The 26,290-nt window shown below is 53.7% G+C and overlaps 1 protein-coding gene and 46 non-coding genes across 47 annotated transcripts; 37 read left to right on the top strand and 10 right to left on the bottom strand.

Moving 5' to 3' along the window:
• Positions 1–113: 113 nt before the first annotated feature.
• Positions 114–185, bottom strand: Trnag-ucc. Its single transcript has one exon. It is a non-coding gene; the product is annotated as a tRNA-Gly (tRNA).
• A 342-nt stretch (positions 186–527) lies between these two features.
• Trnag-gcc lies at positions 528–598 on the top strand. Its single transcript has one exon. It is a non-coding gene; the product is annotated as a tRNA-Gly (tRNA).
• Positions 599–979: 381 nt separating this feature from the next.
• On the top strand, positions 980–1,052 carry Trnam-cau. Its single transcript has one exon. It is a non-coding gene; the product is annotated as a tRNA-Met (tRNA).
• A 305-nt stretch (positions 1,053–1,357) lies between these two features.
• On the top strand, positions 1,358–1,429 carry Trnae-uuc. The gene has a single exon. It is a non-coding gene; the product is annotated as a tRNA-Glu (tRNA).
• Positions 1,430–1,627: 198 nt separating this feature from the next.
• On the top strand, positions 1,628–1,701 carry Trnai-aau. The gene has a single exon. It is a non-coding gene; the product is annotated as a tRNA-Ile (tRNA).
• A 610-nt stretch (positions 1,702–2,311) lies between these two features.
• Positions 2,312–2,383, bottom strand: Trnag-ucc. The gene has a single exon. It is a non-coding gene; the product is annotated as a tRNA-Gly (tRNA).
• A 1,005-nt stretch (positions 2,384–3,388) lies between these two features.
• LOC124758865 (pollen-specific leucine-rich repeat extensin-like protein 1) lies at positions 3,389–3,985 on the top strand. The gene has a single exon (XM_047249086.1). The coding sequence runs from the start codon at positions 3,389–3,391 to the stop codon at positions 3,983–3,985; it is 597 nt and encodes a 198-aa protein (XP_047105042.1).
• Positions 3,986–8,715: 4,730 nt separating this feature from the next.
• Positions 8,716–8,788, top strand: Trnam-cau. The gene has a single exon. It is a non-coding gene; the product is annotated as a tRNA-Met (tRNA).
• Positions 8,789–9,093: 305 nt separating this feature from the next.
• On the top strand, positions 9,094–9,165 carry Trnae-uuc. The gene has a single exon. It is a non-coding gene; the product is annotated as a tRNA-Glu (tRNA).
• Positions 9,166–9,363: 198 nt separating this feature from the next.
• Positions 9,364–9,437, top strand: Trnai-aau. Its single transcript has one exon. It is a non-coding gene; the product is annotated as a tRNA-Ile (tRNA).
• Positions 9,438–10,047: 610 nt separating this feature from the next.
• Positions 10,048–10,119, bottom strand: Trnag-ucc. The gene has a single exon. It is a non-coding gene; the product is annotated as a tRNA-Gly (tRNA).
• Positions 10,120–10,461: 342 nt separating this feature from the next.
• Positions 10,462–10,532, top strand: Trnag-gcc. Its single transcript has one exon. It is a non-coding gene; the product is annotated as a tRNA-Gly (tRNA).
• Positions 10,533–10,913: 381 nt separating this feature from the next.
• Trnam-cau lies at positions 10,914–10,986 on the top strand. The gene has a single exon. It is a non-coding gene; the product is annotated as a tRNA-Met (tRNA).
• Positions 10,987–11,291: 305 nt separating this feature from the next.
• Positions 11,292–11,363, top strand: Trnae-uuc. Its single transcript has one exon. It is a non-coding gene; the product is annotated as a tRNA-Glu (tRNA).
• Positions 11,364–11,561: 198 nt separating this feature from the next.
• Positions 11,562–11,639, top strand: Trnai-aau. Its single transcript has one exon. It is a non-coding gene; the product is annotated as a tRNA-Ile (tRNA).
• A 610-nt stretch (positions 11,640–12,249) lies between these two features.
• Trnag-ucc lies at positions 12,250–12,321 on the bottom strand. The gene has a single exon. It is a non-coding gene; the product is annotated as a tRNA-Gly (tRNA).
• Positions 12,322–12,663: 342 nt separating this feature from the next.
• Trnag-gcc lies at positions 12,664–12,734 on the top strand. Its single transcript has one exon. It is a non-coding gene; the product is annotated as a tRNA-Gly (tRNA).
• A 381-nt stretch (positions 12,735–13,115) lies between these two features.
• Positions 13,116–13,188, top strand: Trnam-cau. The gene has a single exon. It is a non-coding gene; the product is annotated as a tRNA-Met (tRNA).
• A 305-nt stretch (positions 13,189–13,493) lies between these two features.
• Positions 13,494–13,565, top strand: Trnae-uuc. Its single transcript has one exon. It is a non-coding gene; the product is annotated as a tRNA-Glu (tRNA).
• A 198-nt stretch (positions 13,566–13,763) lies between these two features.
• Positions 13,764–13,841, top strand: Trnai-aau. Its single transcript has one exon. It is a non-coding gene; the product is annotated as a tRNA-Ile (tRNA).
• Positions 13,842–14,451: 610 nt separating this feature from the next.
• Positions 14,452–14,523, bottom strand: Trnag-ucc. Its single transcript has one exon. It is a non-coding gene; the product is annotated as a tRNA-Gly (tRNA).
• A 342-nt stretch (positions 14,524–14,865) lies between these two features.
• Trnag-gcc lies at positions 14,866–14,936 on the top strand. The gene has a single exon. It is a non-coding gene; the product is annotated as a tRNA-Gly (tRNA).
• Positions 14,937–15,317: 381 nt separating this feature from the next.
• Trnam-cau lies at positions 15,318–15,390 on the top strand. The gene has a single exon. It is a non-coding gene; the product is annotated as a tRNA-Met (tRNA).
• A 305-nt stretch (positions 15,391–15,695) lies between these two features.
• On the top strand, positions 15,696–15,767 carry Trnae-uuc. Its single transcript has one exon. It is a non-coding gene; the product is annotated as a tRNA-Glu (tRNA).
• A 198-nt stretch (positions 15,768–15,965) lies between these two features.
• On the top strand, positions 15,966–16,039 carry Trnai-aau. Its single transcript has one exon. It is a non-coding gene; the product is annotated as a tRNA-Ile (tRNA).
• Positions 16,040–16,649: 610 nt separating this feature from the next.
• Trnag-ucc lies at positions 16,650–16,721 on the bottom strand. Its single transcript has one exon. It is a non-coding gene; the product is annotated as a tRNA-Gly (tRNA).
• Positions 16,722–17,063: 342 nt separating this feature from the next.
• Positions 17,064–17,134, top strand: Trnag-gcc. Its single transcript has one exon. It is a non-coding gene; the product is annotated as a tRNA-Gly (tRNA).
• A 381-nt stretch (positions 17,135–17,515) lies between these two features.
• Positions 17,516–17,588, top strand: Trnam-cau. The gene has a single exon. It is a non-coding gene; the product is annotated as a tRNA-Met (tRNA).
• Positions 17,589–17,893: 305 nt separating this feature from the next.
• On the top strand, positions 17,894–17,965 carry Trnae-uuc. The gene has a single exon. It is a non-coding gene; the product is annotated as a tRNA-Glu (tRNA).
• A 198-nt stretch (positions 17,966–18,163) lies between these two features.
• Trnai-aau lies at positions 18,164–18,237 on the top strand. The gene has a single exon. It is a non-coding gene; the product is annotated as a tRNA-Ile (tRNA).
• Positions 18,238–18,847: 610 nt separating this feature from the next.
• Positions 18,848–18,919, bottom strand: Trnag-ucc. The gene has a single exon. It is a non-coding gene; the product is annotated as a tRNA-Gly (tRNA).
• Positions 18,920–19,261: 342 nt separating this feature from the next.
• Positions 19,262–19,332, top strand: Trnag-gcc. The gene has a single exon. It is a non-coding gene; the product is annotated as a tRNA-Gly (tRNA).
• Positions 19,333–19,713: 381 nt separating this feature from the next.
• Positions 19,714–19,786, top strand: Trnam-cau. Its single transcript has one exon. It is a non-coding gene; the product is annotated as a tRNA-Met (tRNA).
• A 305-nt stretch (positions 19,787–20,091) lies between these two features.
• On the top strand, positions 20,092–20,163 carry Trnae-uuc. Its single transcript has one exon. It is a non-coding gene; the product is annotated as a tRNA-Glu (tRNA).
• A 198-nt stretch (positions 20,164–20,361) lies between these two features.
• On the top strand, positions 20,362–20,435 carry Trnai-aau. The gene has a single exon. It is a non-coding gene; the product is annotated as a tRNA-Ile (tRNA).
• A 610-nt stretch (positions 20,436–21,045) lies between these two features.
• On the bottom strand, positions 21,046–21,117 carry Trnag-ucc. Its single transcript has one exon. It is a non-coding gene; the product is annotated as a tRNA-Gly (tRNA).
• Positions 21,118–21,459: 342 nt separating this feature from the next.
• Trnag-gcc lies at positions 21,460–21,530 on the top strand. The gene has a single exon. It is a non-coding gene; the product is annotated as a tRNA-Gly (tRNA).
• Positions 21,531–21,911: 381 nt separating this feature from the next.
• Trnam-cau lies at positions 21,912–21,984 on the top strand. The gene has a single exon. It is a non-coding gene; the product is annotated as a tRNA-Met (tRNA).
• Positions 21,985–22,289: 305 nt separating this feature from the next.
• Positions 22,290–22,361, top strand: Trnae-uuc. Its single transcript has one exon. It is a non-coding gene; the product is annotated as a tRNA-Glu (tRNA).
• Positions 22,362–22,559: 198 nt separating this feature from the next.
• Trnai-aau lies at positions 22,560–22,637 on the top strand. Its single transcript has one exon. It is a non-coding gene; the product is annotated as a tRNA-Ile (tRNA).
• A 610-nt stretch (positions 22,638–23,247) lies between these two features.
• Positions 23,248–23,319, bottom strand: Trnag-ucc. The gene has a single exon. It is a non-coding gene; the product is annotated as a tRNA-Gly (tRNA).
• Positions 23,320–23,661: 342 nt separating this feature from the next.
• Positions 23,662–23,732, top strand: Trnag-gcc. Its single transcript has one exon. It is a non-coding gene; the product is annotated as a tRNA-Gly (tRNA).
• Positions 23,733–24,113: 381 nt separating this feature from the next.
• On the top strand, positions 24,114–24,186 carry Trnam-cau. The gene has a single exon. It is a non-coding gene; the product is annotated as a tRNA-Met (tRNA).
• A 305-nt stretch (positions 24,187–24,491) lies between these two features.
• Positions 24,492–24,563, top strand: Trnae-uuc. The gene has a single exon. It is a non-coding gene; the product is annotated as a tRNA-Glu (tRNA).
• Positions 24,564–24,761: 198 nt separating this feature from the next.
• Trnai-aau lies at positions 24,762–24,835 on the top strand. Its single transcript has one exon. It is a non-coding gene; the product is annotated as a tRNA-Ile (tRNA).
• A 610-nt stretch (positions 24,836–25,445) lies between these two features.
• Positions 25,446–25,517, bottom strand: Trnag-ucc. Its single transcript has one exon. It is a non-coding gene; the product is annotated as a tRNA-Gly (tRNA).
• A 342-nt stretch (positions 25,518–25,859) lies between these two features.
• Trnag-gcc lies at positions 25,860–25,930 on the top strand. The gene has a single exon. It is a non-coding gene; the product is annotated as a tRNA-Gly (tRNA).
• Positions 25,931–26,290: the final 360 nt, after the last annotated feature.

Below are 26,290 nucleotides of genomic sequence, written 5' to 3'. Positions count from 1 at the left end.
CACGAGACAAGTCGAGACACACTAAGGGCTGGTATGCAGCGAGTAAGAGGGCGAAAAAACAATAATTTAAGAGCGCGTGGCAAAAGTACTCATACGCGAAATTAAAAGCCTGCTGCGGTGGCCGGGAATCGAACGCGGATCAACTGCTTGGAAGGCAACTATGCTGACCATTACACCACCACCGCACAAGCGAGCGCCGCGCGTCCGCGCTGTGTCGGCTTCCCGCCAGTCGGCAGCGGCCGAAGGTGATCGTACCTGGCAGGCGCATTTCGAGGCAGGCTAGGGGAGCACATCCAGACGCATTCGGACAGCGTATCCGCGCACATTTCGCATCCTTTGGCAAGAGTTGGGCGCCGGCGACGCAAGAGTACGCAGAGGACCGCGTTCTGGCGGCATTTTTAAGCAGTGCAGTGCAGGATTCAGCGTCTGCAGCATCTTTCCCACAGAATGCTACGGCGCTTGACGGCAGTCCCACTTTCCCTTGAGACATCTGCTCGGGAAGCAGCGTCAAGTTACCGCTGGCCCCAGCATCGGTGGTTCAGTGGTAGAATGCTCGCCTGCCACGCGGGCGGCCCGGGTTCGATTCCCGGCCGATGCATCATTTTGCTTTTCCCGCGATGATGCTGCCGCGTGGCTTGAGCGCTTGAGATGCACGATCCACAAGAATGTGTAGCTGGATTTCCCTTGAGAAGGACCGAGAACGCAGCACTCGCGGGTCCCCACTAGGACGCTCGCATCATGTTCTACAGACTAGCGTCGGCCTGGCCTCACAAGTTGCTGGGTCCGGGTGCCTCCGAGGCTCTGAACTTTAACGACAAGGAGTGCTGCCTATCGTTGCAACAGCTGCAGCAGCACCGCAATCAACTGGGCCGGCAGTGCACGTGTAGCAACAGAACACGTTATCCAGGAAGTACAGTGTCTCTACGTCTAATATTGGGTACGGTATTTACCCAGTTTCCAGGACAAGCGGTGCACCCGTGCCTCGGTAGCGCAGTAGGCAGCGCGTAAGTCTCATAATCTTAAGGTCGTGAGTTCGATCCTCACCCGGGGCATTTAATTTTCTGTGACTGATGGTGGTGCTGTTGCTAGGGCGCCAACGTATTTCTTGTTTGTTATCCACAACGTTTCAACGCTTCAGCGGGAAAATGTTTACTTCCTGTTATTGCTACTTACAGCTTCCCTTTTCCTCTTCTCCCAGCAGAGCATGAAGCCAAAAGCATTGCTCTGCGACGTTTGAGGTGCGCGCCTTGCCAGTCAGTATGTGCAAAGATGCTCGCAAAGAGAGAGGGGCGCCGACGCGGCACTCGACACGAAATGCGCCAAGCGACCGTACGAACGGTCGAACGAAACGTCCACATCCGGTGTGGTCTAGTGGCTAGGATACCTGGCTTTCACCCAGGAGGCCCGGGTTCGATTCCCGGTACCGGAACGGAATTTTTTCCACACGAATCGTGGCAAGTTTGAGCTGTCCGAGCAGCCGTTTGCCGTCCTGCTCGCAATATAGCTACTGTTTCGTGACCGTCAGCAGAATATAGACTAGGGAAGCAGACACACGACGACCATAGAAAAGGTGTATGGCTTCATGCCACCTGTTTCCAGCGTAGGGCTGAGCAACTGCATCTGCCGAGGCCCGTTAGCTCAGTTGGTTAGAGCGTCGTGCTAATAACGCGAAGGTCGTGGGTTCGATCCCCCCACGGGCCACTACTCTTTTACTACTACGAAAAGGCAGCGCCGATTTCAGCTGGCGAGTGTGATGACCAAAAGATCATCACCCTGCGTGGAAGTTGACAGAGGATCCGAACCCGACTCGTCGGGAAGCGCTACAGCATTCACTCGGCAATGGCCATAATATCTTGAATACACTGGTTCTCAACCGATAAAGAGAAAATGAAAGAAAATGTCCGATTGCCGATGCGTAACAACTTTGGCCCTTGTCAGTACTTGGGCGGGTGAGCGCATGGGAACACAGGGCACTATTTGCACTTTTACTTCCTATTTTTGTTTCTCCTTTGTTTTCGGAGCTACAGCCCGATTCGGTCAGGGAGACGCCACCGTGAAATGAAGGGGGCGTGCTGTGTGTCCATCGCCTCGCCTCTCCTTACCTCTCTCAGTCGTTTCTCGTGCTTGTCGTTTTGATAAAGGCCGATTTGAGAGCGTCAGCTCTCGCGTCAGCTGAGCAAAGTCGAGACAAGTCGAGACACGAGACAAGTCGAGACACACTAAGGGCTGGTATGCAGCGAGTAAGAGGGCGAAAAAACAATAATTTAAGAGCGCGTGGCAAAAGTACTCATACGCGAAATTAAAAGCCTGCTGCGGTGGCCGGGAATCGAACGCGGATCAACTGCTTGGAAGGCAACTATGCTGACCATTACACCACCACCGCACAAGCGAGCGCCGCGCGTCCGCGCTGTGTCGGCTTCCCGCCAGTCGGCAGCGGCCGAAGGTGATCGTACCTGGCAGGCGCATTTCGAGGCAGGCTAGGGGAGCACATCCAGACGCATTCGGACAGCGTATCCGTGCGCATCGCGCGGGGCAGCGGGACGGTTGCGGCTTTGTTTACGTCGCCGGGACTTTGGCGCTTCGTTCTTCGTGATTGCTGCTTTCAAGGTTTGTAAGTAACAAAATGTCGACATTTTCGAGAGCTAACACCGTTCAGTGTGTCTTTGATAGAAGTGCTGTCCGCCCTACTGCATTTGAAATACACGAATGGTTATTCGAAGACTTAACGATACCGGAAGAAATCGTAGACACCTTTCAATTGGACTTTGTTCAGTATTGCTTGTTCTTGAAATTTACGTCTGGGGACTTGTGTGAAAAATTTGTTGCTAAATTTGGTGGCAGTCGCCGTTTTAAACATGCAGACGGCAGTATTAGTAATGTGCAAATTGTGGCGTCAGGGTTTGGAATTCGAACTGTCCGTGTTTTTAATGTACCACCTGAATGCCCTGATCAAGTTTTATCTCGTGCCTTGTCGCGGTTTGGTGACGTTCTGAACATTACGATGGAGAAATGGTCTAGTGCATACCGTTATAAAGTTTCTAGTGGTGTCCGTAGTGTCCGGATGGACCTGAAACAACATATTCCTTCCTACTTTGTAATCGGTGGGGTTCGTGCACAGATCTCATATATCGGGCAACCGCCGACATGTGCCGTATGTCATTCCACGGAACATTTAAGGGGTGACTGCCCTCGACGGCGGCCTGTTCAGTTACCGCGCCAAGATGTTGTGGGTGGTAGCGATAAATTTGTGCCCCTTATGAGTGAGATTGTAGCAGGAACATCCTTTACCGGTCCGACCGACCGACCGACCGTGCGACCGTCGGCCGTTGCTTCTGTCGAAGACAGGTCCGTCGCGGAAAATAATAACACGACTGTCGGGCAGGAGGAAATGGAGGTTGTCCAGGACCCGCCTGCCCCGACCGACCGGGTTGATGACGAACGGGACGTACGCCCTGTTAATACTGATCCCGTTCAATCGGAATCGGTGGAGGCAACAGACGCTTCTTTACCCCCGCCGCCCCTCCCGGTGCCAACTTCTGCCGAAACTGTAACGCCTTCAGCGGAAAGTAAAAAGCAACGCCGCCAGCGGGGCAAGGGTAAACAGGTCAGGGATCCGAACCCGGCCGCCCTCGCGAATCCGCCAGCCACGGAGAGTGGCAGTGAAAGTGAGGCAATGTCACAGGGTTCCTCCCGTAATAGCAGCCCCGCCAGGACAGAGAAGATTCGAGCACACACTGCTCACTTGAAACAATTTCTCAGTGCCGGGAAGGAACAGGACATTGCTGCTGCTAAGCGCAAATTAGAACAGGGCAGTGAGCAGTTACCACAGCGCCCGCGCAAATATTCGGTGCCGTCACAGCCGGCCGTAACGTCGCGCGGCGGCCAGGCGGAAGCCGCCCAGTCGTCGGGCGACGCACGACCACCCCCGCCACCTGATAGTCACAGCCCGTGGTGGCAACAGCAGGAGGACGAGGGGGGCCAGTAGAGTGTGCGAAGACCTACATCGTTGTCATGAGTCCACCTACATTGCACTTGACATGGTAACTACTGTATCTTGTACTGCGTCCAGTGTATTGTCGTGCCATGTTTTTGTAGAATTGCTACTAACCACTACAGTGTTTTAAGACCTACTGAAATTTCCATTTTTATGCCTGCTGCTGTTCGTTTACGTGTACGTCCGGCATTTTATCACTTCGTTGGTGTTTTTTCTCTTGCTCTGTATTGTCCAACTGCTTAAAATGTCAACGCAATCACACCCCACGGGTAGGTTTTCTGTTTTGACATTAAACGTTGCCGGTATCTCAGCGGCGCACAAGATAGCAGCTTTTACAGACGTTTTATTTCATGGAAATTTTAGTATTGCCCTTCTTCAAGAGGTATCTAGTGACGTTTTTAGCAATATCCCAGGTTATGATGTTGTTTACAATCTGAATAGTGATAATAATTGTGGCACTGCGATTTTATATAAGTCGTCTTTAGAGCCTACGGACATCCAACTTCTCCCAAATGGTCGTGTCTTAGCGTGTGTGATTGAGGGAGTCCAATTTGTCAACGTCTATGTGCCCTCGGGGACTGATCAAAAACGCACACGCGCTCGTTTTTTTACCACGGACATATGCCCCTTTTTGGCTACGGCTCGCCCCATCATATTGGGTGGCGATTTTAATTGTGTTGTTGCCTCTGCTGACCAATACCCCACCCCCACAAAATGTGCTGAACTGACTACCCTTTTAAATGCAGTGGACTTGCGTGATACGTGGCGTCACTACCATCCCATTATGACGCAGTATACGCACTTTTCTACTAGGGGGGCCAGTCGAATTGATAGGATCTACGTTTCACGGGAGCTAACAGGCGCTTTATGTGCAGTCGAAGTTCTGCCTGTCGCCGTGAGTGATCACTGTGGCTACGTGTGCGTTTTGCGGTTGCAGTGCTGTCGCACGAAATCTCTTCCGGCATATTGGAAATTCAATACCGGCCATCTGGGTGCCGAAGGGCTCCGTGCGGAGATACGTGTCGCATGGCAGCAGTGTTTAACAAAGTTCCATACTTACGGGTCCTGCATCGAGTGGTGGGTGGCGCATGCCAAACCAATTTTGCGGAAGGCGGCGCAATTATATAGTCGTGAAACGAGTTACTGGCACAGGCGTACGTTAGCATTTTATCAGCAGTGCTTACAGGATGCTATCCATGCACCTGTTGGCCCGGACGCAAATATTCGACTCCGCTTGAGCAAAATTAAAACCCAGATTCTGAGGCTGCACCGGGAAAGGTCGAGGGGTTTAACGATTCGGAGCCGTCCGTTATGCCACATCGATGACGAGGAGCCATCGCTCTATCATCTTGCCCGGGAGAAGACACAGGCTCGCAAAAAGTATATTGATGCGCTAGAAACTGATGCGGGGATTGTCTTATCGCAGCGGCGCCAAATTGTACGTCATATCTCCGACTATTATACTTCGCTCTTTCACGACACTACCGTGGACGGGGAGGCCATGCGACTTTTATTACATGACGTAGTCGACTACATGTCCGAACCTGACCGTGAAGAGCTGGTTGCAGAGGTGTCTAATCACGACGTGTTACAGATCTTGAAAGCCAGTGCAACGGGCAAGTCGCCTGGACCCGACGGTCTTCCTACAGAATTTTATATTACTTTCTGGGATATTGTAGGGGACAAGTTTACGGTACTGGTGAACGAAGTGCTTCGCGGCTTCGTCATCCCGAGTCAGTTTCTCGAAGGGCACATTGTTCTTATCCCCAAAAAACGGGGTCCGTGTCGTGTCACCGATCTGCGGCCCATTACGCTGCTGAATGCTGATTACAAGTTGGCGGCCAGATGTGTTGCAGCGAAGTTACAGGCAGTCATGGATAAAGTCATCTGCCCGTTTCAATCCTGCGGCGTTAAGAGGCGGACCATTTTCAATGCAGCGTCTACCTATCGCGACATCATCGCTTACTCGGCCGTCCATCGGCTTTCAGCCTGTGTTCTTTCTCTGGACTTTGCCAACGCGTTTGACAGGATGAGCCACGATTATTTGATGCACGTTATGGACAGAATGGGCTTTGGCCCCCGCTTCATTTGCGTGATTCGCCATTTCCTGACAGGAGCCAGCTCGGTGGTGACACTTAATGGATGGAGAACACCACCTATAGTTCTTCGTAGGTCGGTGCGACAGGGCTGTCCTTTATCTATGTACCTTTTTGTCATTGCTTTGGACCCACTGCTGCGTGCGCTCGACCGCACGATAGGCGGCGTGGATATTCATCTTGCCACTGTGAAATGTCTCGCTTATGCTGATGACGTAGGTGTTTTTATCGGCGACGACGACGATTTTCATCACATCCGGCCCTTACTGAGGAGGTATGAGCGTGCGTCGGGTGCCTTGATAAATCCAAGGAAGACCGTAATGATTCCTTTAGGAAATTGTGAAGTGGATCCCGATCAGACTTGGTTTCGCGTAGCCCGTCATCACATTATCTTGGGCCTTGACGTTACTGCTAATCCCCAACAGATGCGGGCGCGCACCTGGCGCCGGCTGCTCAATCATGTCAAAGGCCTTTGTAAGACTTACGCCAGTCGACGCCTCACCCTCCTCCAGAAGGTCGACCTAATTAACAACGCCGTGTATTCCAAGGCCTGGTACGTGGCACAGCTCCTGGACGTTCCACGCCCACTCGCCCGATCATTTTCGCAGGCCGCTTACTGGCTCCTGTGGCGCCACGAAATCTTCAAGGTTCGGGCGGCAACGTGCGTCCTCGACACCACCTTCGGAGGACTCGGCCTCGTCGATTTTTCCAGGAAGTGTTCGGCGCTGCTGGTGCACCGCATGGCCACCTTACAAGCTAACAGCCCGGATGGAACGGCGGCGGCCATGCTCGTCGCTTACCGGCCGCCCTCCGAGAGCGCACCGGTGTCCGTGGTGGGCATCCCGTATCAACTCGGCTACGTCAGAGCTTACTACCTGCAGCGGAGCTACGTACTGGAAACGGCGCTGGACAGAAACAGGAATGTTCGCCGACTGTATGCGGCGATGGTGGGGAGGCCACCCCCTCACAAGCTCGCTCTTCGTTTCCCCGCGACCGACTGGCGGCAAGTGTGGTTGAATATTCATCATTCCGTGTTGCCCTCCGGCGTTCGGTCCCAGTGGTATAAACTGGTTAACAATACGGTGGCCACTAACCAACGTCTCTCGGACATCCGCCTGCTGCCGTCTGCCAACTGTGGTGCATGCGGCGTTCTAGACACACGGGAGCATCGCTTTCAATGTGGCCTTGTGTCGGCCATCTGGGAACTGTGTAGGGTCATGGTGGCTCTGATCAACAGGACGACACCCTCGCACGTGACTCTCAATGATGTTCTTGCGCCAGGGTTTAAGCCCTTCCCTCGCGCGAAGCACAATACCATGGTGTGGCTCTTAGGCCACACAGTCTTCGCCATTCTGGATTGCCAAGTCCAGGACGTATATACATATTTAGCATACTTGTGGGATGCACATTCCCATGTACAGCGGCTGAAACATTATTCCGAACTTTTTGCCAATTTTCTGTGTGCGGCGTTAAAACATGGTTACGCGAAGATGTTCAATAATTGATACATTGACAACTCCAATTAAGACTGAAGAGGCTATCTCTAATTTTTCGTTTTTTTTTTTCAATCATTTTTGTTTGGATTTGGCCAGATGGTTTTGATGGATCTGTGAGACAATTATGCGCTACAGAAGAAGATTATCTTTTATTTATTTTATTTGACTTATGCAGTGGTGCATTTCGTTTTCCACATGGAAGTGACAATATTATTTTAATTCCCATTTACTACCTCCTTCTTATGATCTTAGGAGTGCGTTTTAATTTGTCTTCTCCACGCGCATCCTTTTCTCCGAGAATGGACATGGACCTTAATTGTGTGTTTTTTGTATAAGAAAGAACTTTCCTACGACTTTTAGTTACTCGTCGCCTGTGGCATCTTTTAGGATGGATCTTTTATTTTGCCATTTTCCTTGTTTGCAGAGGACCATTGTCTTTTATTGTGCATTTCATTGATGGACGGAAGATTAGAGTTTGTGGAAGAATTTTCATTTCTTTTTTGATTTTCACGATATGATCCACGAGAGCAGCCGTCGGCGACGAGCGTATACCACAACCGATATGATAGCGTTGAAGCTCGCCGATGAAGGCATATTTTGGTGAGAGCAAGGAGGGCTATAAGGGGAGTTGGGAGGCCCTAAAAAAAAAAAAAAAAAAAAAAAAAAAAAAAAAAAAAAAAAAAAAAAAAAAGTGGTAGAATGCTCGCCTGCCACGCGGGAGGCCCGGGTTCGATTCCCGGCCGATGCATCATTTTGCTTTTCCCGCGATGATGCTGCCGCGTGGCTTGAGCGCTTGAGATGCACGATCCACAAGAATGTGTAGCTGGATTTCCCTTGAGAAGGACCGAGAACGCAGCACTCGCGGGTCCCCACTAGGACGCTCGCATCATGTTCTACAGACTAGCGTCGGCCTGGCCTCACAAGTTGCTGGGTCCGGGTGCCTCCGAGGCTCTGAACTTTAACGACAAGGAGTGCTGCCTATCGTTGCAACAGCTGCAGCAGCACCGCAATCAACTGGGCCGGCAGTGCACGTGTAGCAACAGAACACGTTATCCAGGAAGTACAGTGTCTCTACGTCTAATATTGGGTACGGTATTTACCCAGTTTCCAGGACAAGCGGTGCACCCGTGCCTCGGTAGCGCAGTAGGCAGCGCGTAAGTCTCATAATCTTAAGGTCGTGAGTTCGATCCTCACCCGGGGCATTTAATTTTCTGTGACTGATGGTGGTGCTGTTGCTAGGGCGCCAACGTATTTCTTGTTTGTTATCCACAACGTTTCAACGCTTCAGCGGGAAAATGTTTACTTCCTGTTATTGCTACTTACAGCTTCCCTTTTCCTCTTCTCCCAGCAGAGCATGAAGCCAAAAGCATTGCTCTGCGACGTTTGAGGTGCGCGCCTTGCCAGTCAGTATGTGCAAAGATGCTCGCAAAGAGAGAGGGGCGCCGACGCGGCACTCGACACGAAATGCGCCAAGCGACCGTACGAACGGTCGAACGAAACGTCCACATCCGGTGTGGTCTAGTGGCTAGGATACCTGGCTTTCACCCAGGAGGCCCGGGTTCGATTCCCGGTACCGGAACGGAATTTTTTCCACACGAATCGTGGCAAGTTTGAGCTGTCCGAGCAGCCGTTTGCCGTCCTGCTCGCAATATAGCTACTGTTTCGTGACCGTCAGCAGAATATAGACTAGGGAAGCAGACACACGACGACCATAGAAAAGGTGTATGGCTTCATGCCACCTGTTTCCAGCGTAGGGCTGAGCAACTGCATCTGCCGAGGCCCGTTAGCTCAGTTGGTTAGAGCGTCGTGCTAATAACGCGAAGGTCGTGGGTTCGATCCCCCCACGGGCCACTACTCTTTTACTACTACGAAAAGGCAGCGCCGATTTCAGCTGGCGAGTGTGATGTCCAAAAGATCATCACCCTGCGTGGAAGTTGACAGAGGATCCGAACCCGACTCGTCGGGAAGCGCTACAGCATTCACTCGGCAATGGCCATAATATCTTGAATACACTGGTTCTCAACCGATAAAGAGAAAATGAAAGAAAATGTCCGATTGCCGATGCGTAACAACTTTGGCCCTTGTCAGTACTTGGGCGGGTGAGCGCATGGGAACACAGGGCACTATTTGCACTTTTACTTCCTATTTTTGTTTCTCCTTTGTTTTCGGAGCTACAGCCCGATTCGGTCAGGGAGACGCCACCGTGAAATGAAGGGGGCGTGCTGTGTGTCCATCGCCTCGCCTCTCCTTACCTCTCTCAGTCGTTTCTCGTGCTTGTCGTTTTGATAAAGGCCGATTTGAGAGCGTCAGCTCTCGCGTCAGCTGAGCAAAGTCGAGACAAGTCGAGACACGAGACAAGTCGAGACACACTAAGGGCTGGTATGCAGCGAGTAAGAGGGCGAAAAAACAATAATTTAAGAGCGCGTGGCAAAAGTACTCATACGCGAAATTAAAAGCCTGCTGCGGTGGCCGGGAATCGAACGCGGATCAACTGCTTGGAAGGCAACTATGCTGACCATTACACCACCACCGCACAAGCGAGCGCCGCGCGTCCGCGCTGTGTCGGCTTCCCGCCAGTCGGCAGCGGCCGAAGGTGATCGTACCTGGCAGGCGCATTTCGAGGCAGGCTAGGGGAGCACATCCAGACGCATTCGGACAGCGTATCCGCGCACATTTCGCATCCTTTGGCAAGAGTTGGGCGCCGGCGACGCAAGAGTACGCAGAGGACCGCGTTCTGGCGGCATTTTTAAGCAGTGCAGTGCAGGATTCAGCGTCTGCAGCATCTTTCCCACAGAATGCTACGGCGCTTGACGGCAGTCCCACTTTCCCTTGAGACATCTGCTCGGGAAGCAGCGTCAAGTTACCGCTGGCCCCAGCATCGGTGGTTCAGTGGTAGAATGCTCGCCTGCCACGCGGGCGGCCCGGGTTCGATTCCCGGCCGATGCATCATTTTGCTTTTCCCGCGATGATGCTGCCGCGTGGCTTGAGCGCTTGAGATGCACGATCCACAAGAATGTGTAGCTGGATTTCCCTTGAGAAGGACCGAGAACGCAGCACTCGCGGGTCCCCACTAGGACGCTCGCATCATGTTCTACAGACTAGCGTCGGCCTGGCCTCACAAGTTGCTGGGTCCGGGTGCCTCCGAGGCTCTGAACTTTAACGACAAGGAGTGCTGCCTATCGTTGCAACAGCTGCAGCAGCACCGCAATCAACTGGGCCGGCAGTGCACGTGTAGCAACAGAACACGTTATCCAGGAAGTACAGTGTCTCTACGTCTAATATTGGGTACGGTATTTACCCAGTTTCCAGGACAAGCGGTGCACCCGTGCCTCGGTAGCGCAGTAGGCAGCGCGTAAGTCTCATAATCTTAAGGTCGTGAGTTCGATCCTCACCCGGGGCATTTAATTTTCTGTGACTGATGGTGGTGCTGTTGCTAGGGCGCCAACGTATTTCTTGTTTGTTATCCACAACGTTTCAACGCTTCAGCGGGAAAATGTTTACTTCCTGTTATTGCTACTTACAGCTTCCCTTTTCCTCTTCTCCCAGCAGAGCATGAAGCCAAAAGCATTGCTCTGCGACGTTTGAGGTGCGCGCCTTGCCAGTCAGTATGTGCAAAGATGCTCGCAAAGAGAGAGGGGCGCCGACGCGGCACTCGACACGAAATGCGCCAAGCGACCGTACGAACGGTCGAACGAAACGTCCACATCCGGTGTGGTCTAGTGGCTAGGATACCTGGCTTTCACCCAGGAGGCCCGGGTTCGATTCCCGGTACCGGAACGGAATTTTTTCCACACGAATCGTGGCAAGTTTGAGCTGTCCGAGCAGCCGTTTGCCGTCCTGCTCGCAATATAGCTACTGTTTCGTGACCGTCAGCAGAATATAGACTAGGGAAGCAGACACACGACGACCATAGAAAAGGTGTATGGCTTCATGCCACCTGTTTCCAGCGTAGGGCTGAGCAACTGCATCTGCCGAGGCCCGTTAGCTCAGTTGGTTAGAGCGTCGTGCTAATAACGCGAAGGTCGTGGGTTCGATCGATCCCCCCACGGGCCACTACTCTTTTACTACTACGAAAAGGCAGCGCCGATTTCAGCTGGCGAGTGTGATGACCAAAAGATCATCACCCTGCGTGGAAGTTGACAGAGGATCCGAACCCGACTCGTCGGGAAGCGCTACAGCATTCACTCGGCAATGGCCATAATATCTTGAATACACTGGTTCTCAACCGATAAAGAGAAAATGAAAGAAAATGTCCGATTGCCGATGCGTAACAACTTTGGCCCTTGTCAGTACTTGGGCGGGTGAGCGCATGGGAACACAGGGCACTATTTGCACTTTTACTTCCTATTTTTGTTTCTCCTTTGTTTTCGGAGCTACAGCCCGATTCGGTCAGGGAGACGCCACCGTGAAATGAAGGGGGCGTGCTGTGTGTCCATCGCCTCGCCTCTCCTTACCTCTCTCAGTCGTTTCTCGTGCTTGTCGTTTTGATAAAGGCCGATTTGAGAGCGTCAGCTCTCGCGTCAGCTGAGCAAAGTCGAGACAAGTCGAGACACGAGACAAGTCGAGACACACTAAGGGCTGGTATGCAGCGAGTAAGAGGGCGAAAAAACAATAATTTAAGAGCGCGTGGCAAAAGTACTCATACGCGAAATTAAAAGCCTGCTGCGGTGGCCGGGAATCGAACGCGGATCAACTGCTTGGAAGGCAACTATGCTGACCATTACACCACCACCGCACAAGCGAGCGCCGCGCGTCCGCGCTGTGTCGGCTTCCCGCCAGTCGGCAGCGGCCGAAGGTGATCGTACCTGGCAGGCGCATTTCGAGGCAGGCTAGGGGAGCACATCCAGACGCATTCGGACAGCGTATCCGCGCACATTTCGCATCCTTTGGCAAGAGTTGGGCGCCGGCGACGCAAGAGTACGCAGAGGACCGCGTTCTGGCGGCATTTTTAAGCAGTGCAGTGCAGGATTCAGCGTCTGCAGCATCTTTCCCACAGAATGCTACGGCGCTTGACGGCAGTCCCACTTTCCCTTGAGACATCTGCTCGGGAAGCAGCGTCAAGTTACCGCTGGCCCCAGCATCGGTGGTTCAGTGGTAGAATGCTCGCCTGCCACGCGGGCGGCCCGGGTTCGATTCCCGGCCGATGCATCATTTTGCTTTTCCCGCGATGATGCTGCCGCGTGGCTTGAGCGCTTGAGATGCACGATCCACAAGAATGTGTAGCTGGATTTCCCTTGAGAAGGACCGAGAACGCAGCACTCGCGGGTCCCCACTAGGACGCTCGCATCATGTTCTACAGACTAGCGTCGGCCTGGCCTCACAAGTTGCTGGGTCCGGGTGCCTCCGAGGCTCTGAACTTTAACGACAAGGAGTGCTGCCTATCGTTGCAACAGCTGCAGCAGCACCGCAATCAACTGGGCCGGCAGTGCACGTGTAGCAACAGAACACGTTATCCAGGAAGTACAGTGTCTCTACGTCTAATATTGGGTACGGTATTTACCCAGTTTCCAGGACAAGCGGTGCACCCGTGCCTCGGTAGCGCAGTAGGCAGCGCGTAAGTCTCATAATCTTAAGGTCGTGAGTTCGATCCTCACCCGGGGCATTTAATTTTCTGTGACTGATGGTGGTGCTGTTGCTAGGGCGCCAACGTATTTCTTGTTTGTTATCCACAACGTTTCAACGCTTCAGCGGGAAAATGTTTACTTCCTGTTATTGCTACTTACAGCTTCCCTTTTCCTCTTCTCCCAGCAGAGCATGAAGCCAAAAGCATTGCTCTGCGACGTTTGAGGTGCGCGCCTTGCCAGTCAGTATGTGCAAAGATGCTCGCAAAGAGAGAGGGGCGCCGACGCGGCACTCGACACGAAATGCGCCAAGCGACCGTACGAACGGTCGAACGAAACGTCCACATCCGGTGTGGTCTAGTGGCTAGGATACCTGGCTTTCACCCAGGAGGCCCGGGTTCGATTCCCGGTACCGGAACGGAATTTTTTCCACACGAATCGTGGCAAGTTTGAGCTGTCCGAGCAGCCGTTTGCCGTCCTGCTCGCAATATAGCTACTGTTTCGTGACCGTCAGCAGAATATAGACTAGGGAAGCAGACACACGACGACCATAGAAAAGGTGTATGGCTTCATGCCACCTGTTTCCAGCGTAGGGCTGAGCAACTGCATCTGCCGAGGCCCGTTAGCTCAGTTGGTTAGAGCGTCGTGCTAATAACGCGAAGGTCGTGGGTTCGATCGATCCCCCCACGGGCCACTACTCTTTTACTACTACGAAAAGGCAGCGCCGATTTCAGCTGGCGAGTGTGATGACCAAAAGATCATCACCCTGCGTGGAAGTTGACAGAGGATCCGAACCCGACTCGTCGGGAAGCGCTACAGCATTCACTCGGCAATGGCCATAATATCTTGAATACACTGGTTCTCAACCGATAAAGAGAAAATGAAAGAAAATGTCCGATTGCCGATGCGTAACAACTTTGGCCCTTGTCAGTACTCGGGCGGGTGAGCGCATGGGAACACAGGGCACTATTTGCACTTTTACTTCCTATTTTTGTTTCTCCTTTGTTTTCGGAGCTACAGCCCGATTCGGTCAGGGAGACGCCACCGTGAAATGAAGGGGGCGTGCTGTGTGTCCATCGCCTCGCCTCTCCTTACCTCTCTCAGTCGTTTCTCGTGCTTGTCGTTTTGATAAAGGCCGATTTGAGAGCGTCAGCTCTCGCGTCAGCTGAGCAAAGTCGAGACAAGTCGAGACACGAGACAAGTCGAGACACACTAAGGGCTGGTATGCAGCGAGTAAGAGGGCGAAAAAACAATAATTTAAGAGCGCGTGGCAAAAGTACTCATACGCGAAATTAAAAGCCTGCTGCGGTGGCCGGGAATCGAACGCGGATCAACTGCTTGGAAGGCAACTATGCTGACCATTACACCACCACCGCACAAGCGAGCGCCGCGCGTCCGCGCTGTGTCGGCTTCCCGCCAGTCGGCAGCGGCCGAAGGTGATCGTACCTGGCAGGCGCATTTCGAGGCAGGCTAGGGGAGCACATCCAGACGCATTCGGACAGCGTATCCGCGCACATTTCGCATCCTTTGGCAAGAGTTGGGCGCCGGCGACGCAAGAGTACGCAGAGGACCGCGTTCTGGCGGCATTTTTAAGCAGTGCAGTGCAGGATTCAGCGTCTGCAGCATCTTTCCCACAGAATGCTACGGCGCTTGACGGCAGTCCCACTTTCCCTTGAGACATCTGCTCGGGAAGCAGCGTCAAGTTACCGCTGGCCCCAGCATCGGTGGTTCAGTGGTAGAATGCTCGCCTGCCACGCGGGCGGCCCGGGTTCGATTCCCGGCCGATGCATCATTTTGCTTTTCCCGCGATGATGCTGCCGCGTGGCTTGAGCGCTTGAGATGCACGATCCACAAGAATGTGTAGCTGGATTTCCCTTGAGAAGGACCGAGAACGCAGCACTCGCGGGTCCCCACTAGGACGCTCGCATCATGTTCTACAGACTAGCGTCGGCCTGGCCTCACAAGTTGCTGGGTCCGGGTGCCTCCGAGGCTCTGAACTTTAACGACAAGGAGTGCTGCCTATCGTTGCAACAGCTGCAGCAGCACCGCAATCAACTGGGCCGGCAGTGCACGTGTAGCAACAGAACACGTTATCCAGGAAGTACAGTGTCTCTACGTCTAATATTGGGTACGGTATTTACCCAGTTTCCAGGACAAGCGGTGCACCCGTGCCTCGGTAGCGCAGTAGGCAGCGCGTAAGTCTCATAATCTTAAGGTCGTGAGTTCGATCCTCACCCGGGGCATTTAATTTTCTGTGACTGATGGTGGTGCTGTTGCTAGGGCGCCAACGTATTTCTTGTTTGTTATCCACAACGTTTCAACGCTTCAGCGGGAAAATGTTTACTTCCTGTTATTGCTACTTACAGCTTCCCTTTTCCTCTTCTCCCAGCAGAGCATGAAGCCAAAAGCATTGCTCTGCGACGTTTGAGGTGCGCGCCTTGCCAGTCAGTATGTGCAAAGATGCTCGCAAAGAGAGAGGGGCGCCGACGCGGCACTCGACACGAAATGCGCCAAGCGACCGTACGAACGGTCGAACGAAACGTCCACATCCGGTGTGGTCTAGTGGCTAGGATACCTGGCTTTCACCCAGGAGGCCCGGGTTCGATTCCCGGTACCGGAACGGAATTTTTTCCACACGAATCGTGGCAAGTTTGAGCTGTCCGAGCAGCCGTTTGCCGTCCTGCTCGCAATATAGCTACTGTTTCGTGACCGTCAGCAGAATATAGACTAGGGAAGCAGACACACGACGACCATAGAAAAGGTGTATGGCTTCATGCCACCTGTTTCCAGCGTAGGGCTGAGCAACTGCATCTGCCGAGGCCCGTTAGCTCAGTTGGTTAGAGCGTCGTGCTAATAACGCGAAGGTCGTGGGTTCGATCCCCCCACGGGCCACTACTCTTTTACTACTACGAAAAGGCAGCGCCGATTTCAGCTGGCGAGTGTGATGTCCAAAAGATCATCACCCTGCGTGGAAGTTGACAGAGGATCCGAACCCGACTCGTCGGGAAGCGCTACAGCATTCACTCGGCAATGGCCATAATATCTTGAATACACTGGTTCTCAACCGATAAAGAGAAAATGAAAGAAAATGTCCGATTGCCGATGCGTAACAACTTTGGCCCTTGTCAGTACTTGGGCGGGTGAGCGCATGGGAACACAGGGCACTATTTGCACTTTTACTTCCTATTTTTGTTTCTCCTTTGTTTTCGGAGCTACAGCCCGATTCGGTCAGGGAGACGCCACCGTGAAATGAAGGGGGCGTGCTGTGTGTCCATCGCCTCGCCTCTCCTTACCTCTCTCAGTCGTTTCTCGTGCTTGTCGTTTTGATAAAGGCCGATTTGAGAGCGTCAGCTCTCGCGTCAGCTGAGCAAAGTCGAGACAAGTCGAGACACGAGACAAGTCGAGACACACTAAGGGCTGGTATGCAGCGAGTAAGAGGGCGAAAAAACAATAATTTAAGAGCGCGTGGCAAAAGTACTCATACGCGAAATTAAAAGCCTGCTGCGGTGGCCGGGAATCGAACGCGGATCAACTGCTTGGAAGGCAACTATGCTGACCATTACACCACCACCGCACAAGCGAGCGCCGCGCGTCCGCGCTGTGTCGGCTTCCCGCCAGTCGGCAGCGGCCGAAGGTGATCGTACCTGGCAGGCGCATTTCGAGGCAGGCTAGGGGAGCACATCCAGACGCATTCGGACAGCGTATCCGCGCACATTTCGCATCCTTTGGCAAGAGTTGGGCGCCGGCGACGCAAGAGTACGCAGAGGACCGCGTTCTGGCGGCATTTTTAAGCAGTGCAGTGCAGGATTCAGCGTCTGCAGCATCTTTCCCACAGAATGCTACGGCGCTTGACGGCAGTCCCACTTTCCCTTGAGACATCTGCTCGGGAAGCAGCGTCAAGTTACCGCTGGCCCCAGCATCGGTGGTTCAGTGGTAGAATGCTCGCCTGCCACGCGGGCGGCCCGGGTTCGATTCCCGGCCGATGCATCATTTTGCTTTTCCCGCGATGATGCTGCCGCGTGGCTTGAGCGCTTGAGATGCACGATCCACAAGAATGTGTAGCTGGATTTCCCTTGAGAAGGACCGAGAACGCAGCACTCGCGGGTCCCCACTAGGACGCTCGCATCATGTTCTACAGACTAGCGTCGGCCTGGCCTCACAAGTTGCTGGGTCCGGGTGCCTCCGAGGCTCTGAACTTTAACGACAAGGAGTGCTGCCTATCGTTGCAACAGCTGCAGCAGCACCGCAATCAACTGGGCCGGCAGTGCACGTGTAGCAACAGAACACGTTATCCAGGAAGTACAGTGTCTCTACGTCTAATATTGGGTACGGTATTTACCCAGTTTCCAGGACAAGCGGTGCACCCGTGCCTCGGTAGCGCAGTAGGCAGCGCGTAAGTCTCATAATCTTAAGGTCGTGAGTTCGATCCTCACCCGGGGCATTTAATTTTCTGTGACTGATGGTGGTGCTGTTGCTAGGGCGCCAACGTATTTCTTGTTTGTTATCCACAACGTTTCAACGCTTCAGCGGGAAAATGTTTACTTCCTGTTATTGCTACTTACAGCTTCCCTTTTCCTCTTCTCCCAGCAGAGCATGAAGCCAAAAGCATTGCTCTGCGACGTTTGAGGTGCGCGCCTTGCCAGTCAGTATGTGCAAAGATGCTCGCAAAGAGAGAGGGGCGCCGACGCGGCACTCGACACGAAATGCGCCAAGCGACCGTACGAACGGTCGAACGAAACGTCCACATCCGGTGTGGTCTAGTGGCTAGGATACCTGGCTTTCACCCAGGAGGCCCGGGTTCGATTCCCGGTACCGGAACGGAATTTTTTCCACACGAATCGTGGCAAGTTTGAGCTGTCCGAGCAGCCGTTTGCCGTCCTGCTCGCAATATAGCTACTGTTTCGTGACCGTCAGCAGAATATAGACTAGGGAAGCAGACACACGACGACCATAGAAAAGGTGTATGGCTTCATGCCACCTGTTTCCAGCGTAGGGCTGAGCAACTGCATCTGCCGAGGCCCGTTAGCTCAGTTGGTTAGAGCGTCGTGCTAATAACGCGAAGGTCGTGGGTTCGATCCCCCCACGGGCCACTACTCTTTTACTACTACGAAAAGGCAGCGCCGATTTCAGCTGGCGAGTGTGATGTCCAAAAGATCATCACCCTGCGTGGAAGTTGACAGAGGATCCGAACCCGACTCGTCGGGAAGCGCTACAGCATTCACTCGGCAATGGCCATAATATCTTGAATACACTGGTTCTCAACCGATAAAGAGAAAATGAAAGAAAATGTCCGATTGCCGATGCGTAACAACTTTGGCCCTTGTCAGTACTTGGGCGGGTGAGCGCATGGGAACACAGGGCACTATTTGCACTTTTACTTCCTATTTTTGTTTCTCCTTTGTTTTCGGAGCTACAGCCCGATTCGGTCAGGGAGACGCCACCGTGAAATGAAGGGGGCGTGCTGTGTGTCCATCGCCTCGCCTCTCCTTACCTCTCTCAGTCGTTTCTCGTGCTTGTCGTTTTGATAAAGGCCGATTTGAGAGCGTCAGCTCTCGCGTCAGCTGAGCAAAGTCGAGACAAGTCGAGACACGAGACAAGTCGAGACACACTAAGGGCTGGTATGCAGCGAGTAAGAGGGCGAAAAAACAATAATTTAAGAGCGCGTGGCAAAAGTACTCATACGCGAAATTAAAAGCCTGCTGCGGTGGCCGGGAATCGAACGCGGATCAACTGCTTGGAAGGCAACTATGCTGACCATTACACCACCACCGCACAAGCGAGCGCCGCGCGTCCGCGCTGTGTCGGCTTCCCGCCAGTCGGCAGCGGCCGAAGGTGATCGTACCTGGCAGGCGCATTTCGAGGCAGGCTAGGGGAGCACATCCAGACGCATTCGGACAGCGTATCCGCGCACATTTCGCATCCTTTGGCAAGAGTTGGGCGCCGGCGACGCAAGAGTACGCAGAGGACCGCGTTCTGGCGGCATTTTTAAGCAGTGCAGTGCAGGATTCAGCGTCTGCAGCATCTTTCCCACAGAATGCTACGGCGCTTGACGGCAGTCCCACTTTCCCTTGAGACATCTGCTCGGGAAGCAGCGTCAAGTTACCGCTGGCCCCAGCATCGGTGGTTCAGTGGTAGAATGCTCGCCTGCCACGCGGGCGGCCCGGGTTCGATTCCCGGCCGATGCATCATTTTGCTTTTCCCGCGATGATGCTGCCGCGTGGCTTGAGCGCTTGAGATGCACGATCCACAAGAATGTGTAGCTGGATTTCCCTTGAGAAGGACCGAGAACGCAGCACTCGCGGGTCCCCACTAGGACGCTCGCATCATGTTCTACAGACTAGCGTCGGCCTGGCCTCACAAGTTGCTGGGTCCGGGTGCCTCCGAGGCTCTGAACTTTAACGACAAGGAGTGCTGCCTATCGTTGCAACAGCTGCAGCAGCACCGCAATCAACTGGGCCGGCAGTGCACGTGTAGCAACAGAACACGTTATCCAGGAAGTACAGTGTCTCTACGTCTAATATTGGGTACGGTATTTACCCAGTTTCCAGGACAAGCGGTGCACCCGTGCCTCGGTAGCGCAGTAGGCAGCGCGTAAGTCTCATAATCTTAAGGTCGTGAGTTCGATCCTCACCCGGGGCATTTAATTTTCTGTGACTGATGGTGGTGCTGTTGCTAGGGCGCCAACGTATTTCTTGTTTGTTATCCACAACGTTTCAACGCTTCAGCGGGAAAATGTTTACTTCCTGTTATTGCTACTTACAGCTTCCCTTTTCCTCTTCTCCCAGCAGAGCATGAAGCCAAAAGCATTGCTCTGCGACGTTTGAGGTGCGCGCCTTGCCAGTCAGTATGTGCAAAGATGCTCGCAAAGAGAGAGGGGCGCCGACGCGGCACTCGACACGAAATGCGCCAAGCGACCGTACGAACGGTCGAACGAAACGTCCACATCCGGTGTGGTCTAGTGGCTAGGATACCTGGCTTTCACCCAGGAGGCCCGGGTTCGATTCCCGGTACCGGAACGGAATTTTTTCCACACGAATCGTGGCAAGTTTGAGCTGTCCGAGCAGCCGTTTGCCGTCCTGCTCGCAATATAGCTACTGTTTCGTGACCGTCAGCAGAATATAGACTAGGGAAGCAGACACACGACGACCATAGAAAAGGTGTATGGCTTCATGCCACCTGTTTCCAGCGTAGGGCTGAGCAACTGCATCTGCCGAGGCCCGTTAGCTCAGTTGGTTAGAGCGTCGTGCTAATAACGCGAAGGTCGTGGGTTCGATCCCCCCACGGGCCACTACTCTTTTACTACTACGAAAAGGCAGCGCCGATTTCAGCTGGCGAGTGTGATGTCCAAAAGATCATCACCCTGCGTGGAAGTTGACAGAGGATCCGAACCCGACTCGTCGGGAAGCGCTACAGCATTCACTCGGCAATGGCCATAATATCTTGAATACACTGGTTCTCAACCGATAAAGAGAAAATGAAAGAAAATGTCCGATTGCCGATGCGTAACAACTTTGGCCCTTGTCAGTACTTGGGCGGGTGAGCGCATGGGAACACAGGGCACTATTTGCACTTTTACTTCCTATTTTTGTTTCTCCTTTGTTTTCGGAGCTACAGCCCGATTCGGTCAGGGAGACGCCACCGTGAAATGAAGGGGGCGTGCTGTGTGTCCATCGCCTCGCCTCTCCTTACCTCTCTCAGTCGTTTCTCGTGCTTGTCGTTTTGATAAAGGCCGATTTGAGAGCGTCAGCTCTCGCGTCAGCTGAGCAAAGTCGAGACAAGTCGAGACACGAGACAAGTCGAGACACACTAAGGGCTGGTATGCAGCGAGTAAGAGGGCGAAAAAACAATAATTTAAGAGCGCGTGGCAAAAGTACTCATACGCGAAATTAAAAGCCTGCTGCGGTGGCCGGGAATCGAACGCGGATCAACTGCTTGGAAGGCAACTATGCTGACCATTACACCACCACCGCACAAGCGAGCGCCGCGCGTCCGCGCTGTGTCGGCTTCCCGCCAGTCGGCAGCGGCCGAAGGTGATCGTACCTGGCAGGCGCATTTCGAGGCAGGCTAGGGGAGCACATCCAGACGCATTCGGACAGCGTATCCGCGCACATTTCGCATCCTTTGGCAAGAGTTGGGCGCCGGCGACGCAAGAGTACGCAGAGGACCGCGTTCTGGCGGCATTTTTAAGCAGTGCAGTGCAGGATTCAGCGTCTGCAGCATCTTTCCCACAGAATGCTACGGCGCTTGACGGCAGTCCCACTTTCCCTTGAGACATCTGCTCGGGAAGCAGCGTCAAGTTACCGCTGGCCCCAGCATCGGTGGTTCAGTGGTAGAATGCTCGCCTGCCACGCGGGCGGCCCGGGTTCGATTCCCGGCCGATGCATCATTTTGCTTTTCCCGCGATGATGCTGCCGCGTGGCTTGAGCGCTTGAGATGCACGATCCACAAGAATGTGTAGCTGGATTTCCCTTGAGAAGGACCGAGAACGCAGCACTCGCGGGTCCCCACTAGGACGCTCGCATCATGTTCTACAGACTAGCGTCGGCCTGGCCTCACAAGTTGCTGGGTCCGGGTGCCTCCGAGGCTCTGAACTTTAACGACAAGGAGTGCTGCCTATCGTTGCAACAGCTGCAGCAGCACCGCAATCAACTGGGCCGGCAGTGCACGTGTAGCAACAGAACACGTTATCCAGGAAGTACAGTGTCTCTACGTCTAATATTGGGTACGGTATTTACCCAGTTTCCAGGACAAGCGGTGCACCCGTGCCTCGGTAGCGCAGTAGGCAGCGCGTAAGTCTCATAATCTTAAGGTCGTGAGTTCGATCCTCACCCGGGGCATTTAATTTTCTGTGACTGATGGTGGTGCTGTTGCTAGGGCGCCAACGTATTTCTTGTTTGTTATCCACAACGTTTCAACGCTTCAGCGGGAAAATGTTTACTTCCTGTTATTGCTACTTACAGCTTCCCTTTTCCTCTTCTCCCAGCAGAGCATGAAGCCAAAAGCATTGCTCTGCGACGTTTGAGGTGCGCGCCTTGCCAGTCAGTATGTGCAAAGATGCTCGCAAAGAGAGAGGGGCGCCGACGCGGCACTCGACACGAAATGCGCCAAGCGACCGTACGAACGGTCGAACGAAACGTCCACATCCGGTGTGGTCTAGTGGCTAGGATACCTGGCTTTCACCCAGGAGGCCCGGGTTCGATTCCCGGTACCGGAACGGAATTTTTTCCACACGAATCGTGGCAAGTTTGAGCTGTCCGAGCAGCCGTTTGCCGTCCTGCTCGCAATATAGCTACTGTTTCGTGACCGTCAGCAGAATATAGACTAGGGAAGCAGACACACGACGACCATAGAAAAGGTGTATGGCTTCATGCCACCTGTTTCCAGCGTAGGGCTGAGCAACTGCATCTGCCGAGGCCCGTTAGCTCAGTTGGTTAGAGCGTCGTGCTAATAACGCGAAGGTCGTGGGTTCGATCGATCCCCCCACGGGCCACTACTCTTTTACTACTACGAAAAGGCAGCGCCGATTTCAGCTGGCGAGTGTGATGACCAAAAGATCATCACCCTGCGTGGAAGTTGACAGAGGATCCGAACCCGACTCGTCGGGAAGCGCTACAGCATTCACTCGGCAATGGCCATAATATCTTGAATACACTGGTTCTCAACCGATAAAGAGAAAATGAAAGAAAATGTCCGATTGCCGATGCGTAACAACTTTGGCCCTTGTCAGTACTTGGGCGGGTGAGCGCATGGGAACACAGGGCACTATTTGCACTTTTACTTCCTATTTTTGTTTCTCCTTTGTTTTCGGAGCTACAGCCCGATTCGGTCAGGGAGACGCCACCGTGAAATGAAGGGGGCGTGCTGTGTGTCCATCGCCTCGCCTCTCCTTACCTCTCTCAGTCGTTTCTCGTGCTTGTCGTTTTGATAAAGGCCGATTTGAGAGCGTCAGCTCTCGCGTCAGCTGAGCAAAGTCGAGACAAGTCGAGACACGAGACAAGTCGAGACACACTAAGGGCTGGTATGCAGCGAGTAAGAGGGCGAAAAAACAATAATTTAAGAGCGCGTGGCAAAAGTACTCATACGCGAAATTAAAAGCCTGCTGCGGTGGCCGGGAATCGAACGCGGATCAACTGCTTGGAAGGCAACTATGCTGACCATTACACCACCACCGCACAAGCGAGCGCCGCGCGTCCGCGCTGTGTCGGCTTCCCGCCAGTCGGCAGCGGCCGAAGGTGATCGTACCTGGCAGGCGCATTTCGAGGCAGGCTAGGGGAGCACATCCAGACGCATTCGGACAGCGTATCCGCGCACATTTCGCATCCTTTGGCAAGAGTTGGGCGCCGGCGACGCAAGAGTACGCAGAGGACCGCGTTCTGGCGGCATTTTTAAGCAGTGCAGTGCAGGATTCAGCGTCTGCAGCATCTTTCCCACAGAATGCTACGGCGCTTGACGGCAGTCCCACTTTCCCTTGAGACATCTGCTCGGGAAGCAGCGTCAAGTTACCGCTGGCCCCAGCATCGGTGGTTCAGTGGTAGAATGCTCGCCTGCCACGCGGGCGGCCCGGGTTCGATTCCCGGCCGATGCATCATTTTGCTTTTCCCGCGATGATGCTGCCGCGTGGCTTGAGCGCTTGAGATGCACGATCCACAAGAATGTGTAGCTGGATTTCCCTTGAGAAGGACCGAGAACGCAGCACTCGCGGGTCCCCACTAGGACGCTCGCATCATGTTCTACAGACTAGCGTCGGCCTGGCCTCACAAGTTGCTGGGTCCGGGTGCCTCCGAGGCTCTGAACTTTAACGACAAGGAGTGCTGCCTATCGTTGCAACAGCTGCAGCAGCACCGCAATCAACTGGGCCGGCAGTGCACGTGTAGCAACAGAACACGTTATCCAGGAAGTACAGTGTCTCTACGTCTAATATTGGGTACGGTATTTACCCAGTTTCCAGGACAAGCGGTGCACCCGTGCCTCGGTAGCGCAGTAGGCAGCGCGTAAGTCTCATAATCTTAAGGTCGTGAGTTCGATCCTCACCCGGGGCATTTAATTTTCTGTGACTGATGGTGGTGCTGTTGCTAGGGCGCCAACGTATTTCTTGTTTGTTATCCACAACGTTTCAACGCTTCAGCGGGAAAATGTTTACTTCCTGTTATTGCTACTTACAGCTTCCCTTTTCCTCTTCTCCCAGCAGAGCATGAAGCCAAAAGCATTGCTCTGCGACGTTTGAGGTGCGCGCCTTGCCAGTCAGTATGTGCAAAGATGCTCGCAAAGAGAGAGGGGCGCCGACGCGGCACTCGACACGAAATGCGCCAAGCGACCGTACGAACGGTCGAACGAAACGTCCACATCCGGTGTGGTCTAGTGGCTAGGATACCTGGCTTTCACCCAGGAGGCCCGGGTTCGATTCCCGGTACCGGAACGGAATTTTTTCCACACGAATCGTGGCAAGTTTGAGCTGTCCGAGCAGCCGTTTGCCGTCCTGCTCGCAATATAGCTACTGTTTCGTGACCGTCAGCAGAATATAGACTAGGGAAGCAGACACACGACGACCATAGAAAAGGTGTATGGCTTCATGCCACCTGTTTCCAGCGTAGGGCTGAGCAACTGCATCTGCCGAGGCCCGTTAGCTCAGTTGGTTAGAGCGTCGTGCTAATAACGCGAAGGTCGTGGGTTCGATCCCCCCACGGGCCACTACTCTTTTACTACTACGAAAAGGCAGCGCCGATTTCAGCTGGCGAGTGTGATGTCCAAAAGATCATCACCCTGCGTGGAAGTTGACAGAGGATCCGAACCCGACTCGTCGGGAAGCGCTACAGCATTCACTCGGCAATGGCCATAATATCTTGAATACACTGGTTCTCAACCGATAAAGAGAAAATGAAAGAAAATGTCCGATTGCCGATGCGTAACAACTTTGGCCCTTGTCAGTACTTGGGCGGGTGAGCGCATGGGAACACAGGGCACTATTTGCACTTTTACTTCCTATTTTTGTTTCTCCTTTGTTTTCGGAGCTACAGCCCGATTCGGTCAGGGAGACGCCACCGTGAAATGAAGGGGGCGTGCTGTGTGTCCATCGCCTCGCCTCTCCTTACCTCTCTCAGTCGTTTCTCGTGCTTGTCGTTTTGATAAAGGCCGATTTGAGAGCGTCAGCTCTCGCGTCAGCTGAGCAAAGTCGAGACAAGTCGAGACACGAGACAAGTCGAGACACACTAAGGGCTGGTATGCAGCGAGTAAGAGGGCGAAAAAACAATAATTTAAGAGCGCGTGGCAAAAGTACTCATACGCGAAATTAAAAGCCTGCTGCGGTGGCCGGGAATCGAACGCGGATCAACTGCTTGGAAGGCAACTATGCTGACCATTACACCACCACCGCACAAGCGAGCGCCGCGCGTCCGCGCTGTGTCGGCTTCCCGCCAGTCGGCAGCGGCCGAAGGTGATCGTACCTGGCAGGCGCATTTCGAGGCAGGCTAGGGGAGCACATCCAGACGCATTCGGACAGCGTATCCGCGCACATTTCGCATCCTTTGGCAAGAGTTGGGCGCCGGCGACGCAAGAGTACGCAGAGGACCGCGTTCTGGCGGCATTTTTAAGCAGTGCAGTGCAGGATTCAGCGTCTGCAGCATCTTTCCCACAGAATGCTACGGCGCTTGACGGCAGTCCCACTTTCCCTTGAGACATCTGCTCGGGAAGCAGCGTCAAGTTACCGCTGGCCCCAGCATCGGTGGTTCAGTGGTAGAATGCTCGCATGCCACGCGGGCGGCCCGGGTTCGATTCCCGGCCGATGCATCATTTTGCTTTTCCCGCGATGATGCTGCCGCGTGGCTTGAGCGCTTGAGATGCACGATCCACAAGAATGTGTAGCTGGATTTCCCTTGAGAAGGACCGAGAACGCAGCACTCGCGGGTCCCCACTAGGACGCTCGCATCATGTTCTACAGACTAGCGTCGGCCTGGCCTCACAAGTTGCTGGGTCCGGGTGCCTCCGAGGCTCTGAACTTTAACGACAAGGAGTGCTGCCTATCGTTGCAACAGCTGCAGCAGCACCGCAATCAACTGGGCCGGCAGTGCACGTGTAGCAACAGAACACGTTATCCAGGAAGTACAGTGTCTCTACGTCTAATATTGGGTACGGTATTTACCCAGTTTC

Source organism: Schistocerca piceifrons, unplaced genomic scaffold (assembly GCF_021461385.2).
Source record: "Schistocerca piceifrons isolate TAMUIC-IGC-003096 unplaced genomic scaffold, iqSchPice1.1 HiC_scaffold_571, whole genome shotgun sequence".
NCBI classification, from domain to species: domain Eukaryota; kingdom Metazoa; phylum Arthropoda; class Insecta; order Orthoptera; family Acrididae; genus Schistocerca; species Schistocerca piceifrons.
Note: the sequence above shows the minus strand (reverse complement) of the source record. Positions and strands in the feature narration are given on the sequence as shown.